The following is a 6,000-nucleotide window of genomic DNA, read 5'->3' on the forward strand; positions in this document are numbered from 1 at the left end:
ATTCCATATGTCTTCGTGACAACCTTCTCCACCTGTTTTGCCACTTCCACTGACCTGTGTACCTGTACACCCAGATCCCTCTGCCTGTCAATATTCTCAAGGATTCTGGCATTTACTGTATATTTCCCAAATATTTTAGACCTTCCAAAAAGCATAACCTCACATTTAGCCGGATTATAGTCAATCTGCCATCTCTCTGCGCAAGTCTCCAAACGATCTATATCCTGCCGTATCCTCTGTCAGTCCTCATCGCTATCCACAATTCCACCAACCTTTATGTCATCTGCAAACTTATTAACACTGACCTCCAAACAGCAAAGGTCCTCAGCAGGTACCCCTTCACCCTGGGGTGTCCCTCGAAGATGTTGGGGATGTCTGACTGTCCCAGGATGCAGCTGTCGTGCACACTCCCGGGGAAGTGTGCACACACGAGCACGATCTCCATGTGGTGGTCGCTCACAAGTTGGAGGTTCAGAGAGTGGAATCCCTTTTTGTTGGTGAAGGGAACTCCGTGGTACCCGGTGTGTGCAAGTGAACATGTGTGCGATCTATTCCCCCCTGGATCTGGGGCATCCCAGCGATGCCCCCCCCCCCCCCGCCCCGTACAGCTGAGGCAGCCGTGGGGCCGTGACCTTGGCTCTGGCAGCTCTCCCAGATCAACCATGATTTTCCTCAATGTTGGGAACTGAATCCTGATTGGAGAACGGGGTACACTCAGTTTGGGGGTGAGGTTGGGAGGGGGTTTGGTGGCGTGAGGGGTGAGGTGGGGGGGTGAGGTGCGGGTGGTGGGGTGCTGACTGTACACAGCAGCAGAATGATTGTGAGGATTCAGTGTCAGGGAAAGGTGATCATTCCGAGGGAAGCAGTGAGCAGGATGGGGTGGGGATTAGGGATTTTCCGGCAACATTTCTGCTGCACCGGAGCACAGAGCAGAGAAGCAGAGGAGCTGGAATGTGAGAGGAGGGATTGGGAGATGTGTGGCTCCATGAGTGGGGACAGGGTGTGGGGAGAGCCTGAGACTGGGAGGTGTAATCAGGAGCTGCCGTCCATCCAGATGCACATCACTCTGCTCACTGACGTTGCTATTCCTCTTCACATTCCCAGCGGCATTCCTGTTGTTCCCTCAGTTCCTATTTCTATTATTTGGTCTCTATCTTTTTTGGTCCATGACCCTTAATTTGAGCAGAAGTAAGGAACACAAGGGTGGGGGTGCTAGATATTACATAGATATTCCATAATAGTTAACCAGTTGTATTTGTTGCTTATTTAATTATCGTAATTTTTAATAAGAAGTTAATTGTGTTTAAATTTACAAACCTGGTGACTGTAATTATTGGGCAGCTGAAGACCTCGGGTATTGTAAAATAAAAGTTAACATCAACCATGTTGTGACTCCGGGTCAAGTGGGGCTGGAATTGACCGCGCACTGGCCCAGGGAGTTGTAACAATATGTTTCAACTAATTGACATTTAATTCAGACAATTTTAACCGTGAGCTGATGTGTGACTCATTTACACTTGCTCAAAGCGAGACAGAGACCGGCTGTCTGCAAACAAAAGGAATATGTTCAAGCCGTGCTCCTTTCTTTCAATTCAACAGGAGCTTTGGGAGCCTCTAATTCGGGGTAATTCTCCATGGCAACGTTTCAGCCAATCAGAGTTGACTATCTTTTTTAATAATCTTTATTGTCACAAATAGGCTTACATTAGCACTGTAATGAAGTTACTGTAAAAAGCCCCTAGTTGCCACATTCCGGCGCCTGTTCGAGTACACAGAGGGAGAATTCAGAATGTTCAAATTATCTAACAAAACGTATTTCGGGACTTGTGAGAGGAACCCGGAGCGCCCGGAGGAAATCCACGCAGACACGGGGAGAATGTGCAGACTCCGACAGACAGTGACCCAAGCCGGGAATCGAACCAGGGACCCGAGAACAGTGAAGCAACAGTGCCAACCACTGCTCTACAGTGCCGCCCATTGGCACCATTTCCACTGTAGAATAAATTGTGATTCTTTGAAATTTAACATTCCTGTGTTTTTCTCGATGAGTACAAAATGAAAAACTTCAACAATGTGTCTCTTTTTGACAAGATTCAATCCTAAACAAACAAGCAACTGATTTTTAATTTACTCACACAAATATATTTTGCTTTATTTGAATGAATCAGTCCATCGTTTCAGTCTTAGAATCTGGGGCGAAATTCTCCCCCAGCGGCGCGATGTCCGCCAACTGGCGCCAAAAACGGCGCCAATCAGACGGGCATCGCGCCGGCCCAAAGGTGCGGAATGCTCTGCATCTTTGGGGGCCGAGCCCCAACATTGAGGGGCTAGGCCGGCGCCGGAGGGATTTCCGCCCCGCCAGCTGGCGGAAACGGCCTTTGTTGCCCCGCCAGCTGGCACGGAAATGCAGCGCATGCGCGGGAGCGTCAGCGGCCGCCGACAGTTTCCCGCGCATGTGCAGTGGGGAGAGTCTCTTCCGCCTCCGCCATGGTGGAGGCCGTGGAGGAGGCGGAAGGAAAAGTGTGCCCCCACGGCACAGGCCTGCCTGCGGATCGGTGGGCCCCGATCGTGGGCCAGGCCACCGTGGGGGCACCCCTCGGGGTCAGATCGCCCCGCACTCCCCCCAGGACCCCGGAGCCCACCCACGCCGCCTGGTCCCGCCGGTAAATACCAGCTTTAATTTACGCCGGCGGGACAGGAAATTTCTGGGCGGGACTTCGGCCCATCCGGGCCGGAGAATTGAGCGGGAGGTCCCGCCAATCGTCGCGGCCCAATTCCCTCCCCCGCCCAATCTCCGGTACCGGAGACTTCGGCGGCGGGGGCGGGATTCACGGCGGCGAACGGCCATTCTCCGACCCGGCAGGGGGTCGGAGAATGACGCCCCTGGTTCTCGCTTTTTAACACCGAACATTCCCTTTAAACACTTTGGAACCTTCAGACTCGTGTTTAACTTGTTGATATTTTTCTCTAAAAGGTGCGAATGCTCCAGTCCTTATCCAGTCTCCGAGTCTGGAACGTGTCACAGAGGGTCAGACTGCACGGTTACACTGCACCATGCGGAACGCCGCAGTGACACACACCGATGTTCACCGGGAGAGGCCAGGGAAAGATATGGAGAGGGTTTTAACTCATGATATAAAGAACAACACACGATGGAGTCCAGGTTTCACTGAGCGTTTCCATCCTTCCCGAGACACGTCCAATAAAACCTTCATCCTGACAATCAGCAACGTGCAGCCCAGTGACACTGCCGTCTATTACTGCTCCGTGTGGGGAGATATCAGTGGGAATGGATCACAGCTGAATGTAACCAGTAAGTACAGTTTCCATGATTCTCATGTGGTTTTACTCAGATAGAATCTTCTTGAACTTATCTTCCAGAACTTAAATTCTTTGTCTCCTTTGTTTACTCGGGTTTTTGCCAATGTGGCGCCTCGAGCTGTTTTGTTTTATATTCATACTTTATTGGCAAGATGCCATCCCTAACTGCCCTGGAGAAGGTGGTGGTGAGCTGCCTTCTTGACCCGCTGCACTCCATGTGGTGTAGGTACTGCTGTTAGGGAGGGAGTTCCAGGATTGTGACCCAGCGACAGTGAAGGGACGGCGGTACATTCTGTTACGACACCCTGGGCCAGTGCACGGTCAGTTCCAGCTACACAGATCCCAGAGTCCCAACATAAGTGAATTAACCAGTAATTTGTGTATTTTCCTGAGATCTTTGACCCTTGACTTCTCCAATGAGTTACAGGCACCAGATTTGAAAGTAAAACATTAGAACTGTTTATTTATAAAAGGAGTAAAAGATGAACAGATAATGGAAATAATGTAACACTGATCTACTAGTCTAACTATTCCCCAAACACCGCCCCACCCGCCACCCACATGCACACAAGACAGACACACAGGGGAGAAGGGAAAGGATCAAAATGATGGGGATTAAACTGGGTGTGAGATATTTGAGGATCTTTGCTGCTGAGGTTGAGGTCTTTGTAGGCCGTGATCTCTTCAGAATGCGAGGTGTTGAACCATCGGTTGGCTTGGACCCTCAAGCTGGGCCATTCAGGCCCAATTCTCAGGCTGTGGGATCCCCTCTGGGGACAAGTTACAACTTGTGTTGAGCTGAGCGTTACCCACGGAAGATGCACTTCAAACCTGCTGAGTTTCTGATATGTGGTCAGCTTCAGCAGACTCACCAACAACTTGTCTCAGTTACACAGAATATTAGAGCAGCATTTTCCTGAGGCCTTTGAGAGGTCTGGTACTTTTAATGGAAGAGGAACCGGAAAGGACCCCCTCCCCAGCTCTGTATTCACGTTTTGAGTACTCACTAACTGCTCTGTGTACCTGAAGGGGGTTCAAGCTGAGATTTGAGAGAGAATCCCCCTCTTCTGGGAGAGAGATTCAAGAGGATTCTGCTCAGCTCAGCAGTTTGGAAAAATCTGGGTTGGCCGGCACCGATTCGTCCTCCAACACGGCCGGAGACTTCTCCGCTCACACTCTCCTTGGCATTCCGTGGGCCACAACAGTTTTACGTGTTTCTGTAACATGGCCAACATGCATTTCCCCCCAGTCTCTAACTGAGACTGGGCAGCACGGTAGCATTGTGGTTAGCACAATTGCTTCCCAGCTCCAGGGTCCCAGGTTTGATTCCCCGCTGGGTCACTGTCTGTGAGAGTCTGCACATCCTCCCCGTGTCTGCGTGGGTTTCCTCCGGGTGCTCCGGTTTCCTCCCGCAGTCCAAAGATGTGCAGGTTAGGTGGATTGGCCATGAAAAATTGCCCTTTGTGTCCAAAATTGCCTTTAGTGTTGGGTGGTGTTACTGAGTTATGGGGATAGGGTGGAGGTGTTGGCCTTGGGTAGGGTGCTCTTTCCAAGAGCCGGTGCAGACTCGATGGGCCGAATGGCCTCCTTCTGCACTGTAAATTCTATGATAATCTATGAGACAAAATCTGAGGGTTTAATTGAGAAGGAGGTGCTTTTGGTGGTTGAACAGGTTTGAAGTCCCCACCATGGGTGGTTAACAGACTGCCCCTGGTACTTCCCTCCAACTTGATCGACACTCCTTGGCAACTTCTCGATACCTGACTCTGTCTGTCCCTCACCACTCGCTGTGCGAAACTGTCTACATCATACTCTCAGACAGAAAATTCCAGATCCTAACCACCCGCTGTGTGAATCTACCTGCACCACACTCACAGACAGAACATTCCAGATCCTAACCACTTGCTGTGTGAATCTGTCTCCACCACACTCTCAGACAGAACATTCCGGATCCTAACCACTTGCTGTGTGAATCTGTCTCCACCACACTCTCAGACAGAACATTCCGGATCCTAACCACTTGCTGTGTGAATCTGCCTCCACCACACTCTCGGACAGTACATTCCGGATCCTAACCACTCGCTGTGTGAATCTGTCTCCACCACACTCACAGACAGAACATTCCGGATCCTAACCACTTGCTGTGTGAATCTGCCTCCACCACACTCTCGGACAGTACATTCCGGATCCTAACCACTCGCTGTGTGAATCTGTCTCCACCACACTCTCAGACAGTACATTCCAGATCCTAACCGCTCGCTGTGTGAATCTGTCTCCACCACACTCTCAGACAGAACATTCCAGATCCTAACCACTCGTTTTGTGAATCTGTCTCCACCACTCTCAGACAGAACATAGAACATAGAATGATACAGCGCAGTACAGGCCCTTCGGCCCACGATGTTGCACCGACATGGGAAGTCAAAAAAACAAAAGCCATCTAACCTACACTATGCCACTATCATCCATATGCTTATCCAATAAACTTTTAAATGCCCTCAATGTTGGCGAGTTCACTACTGTTGCAGGCAGGGCATTCCACGGCATCACCACTCTTTGCGTAAAGAACCTACCTCTGACCTCTGTCCTGTATCTATTACCCCTCAGTTTAAGGCTACATCCCCTCGTGCTAGCCATTTCCATCCGCGGGAGAAGGCTCTCACTGTCCACCCTATCTAA

The 6,000-nt window shown here is 50.5% G+C and overlaps 1 protein-coding gene across 1 annotated transcript in view; it reads left to right on the plus strand.

Moving 5' to 3' along the window:
- The window catches only part of LOC140406656 (uncharacterized), a gene marked incomplete at both ends in the record, with an annotated part of 46,898 nt that extends 43,585 nt beyond the window's left edge, over positions 1-3,313 (plus strand). Inside the window, one exon of the mRNA XM_072494660.1 lies at positions 2,975-3,313. Within this exon, the coding sequence (XP_072350761.1) occupies positions 2,975-3,313 (339 nt within the window). The remainder of the gene's footprint in view (positions 1-2,974) is intronic.
- Positions 3,314-6,000: the final 2,687 nt, after the last annotated feature.

This window comes from Scyliorhinus torazame, unplaced genomic scaffold, assembly GCF_047496885.1.
Source record: "Scyliorhinus torazame isolate Kashiwa2021f unplaced genomic scaffold, sScyTor2.1 scaffold_775, whole genome shotgun sequence".
Lineage (NCBI taxonomy): Eukaryota > Metazoa > Chordata > Chondrichthyes > Carcharhiniformes > Scyliorhinidae > Scyliorhinus > Scyliorhinus torazame.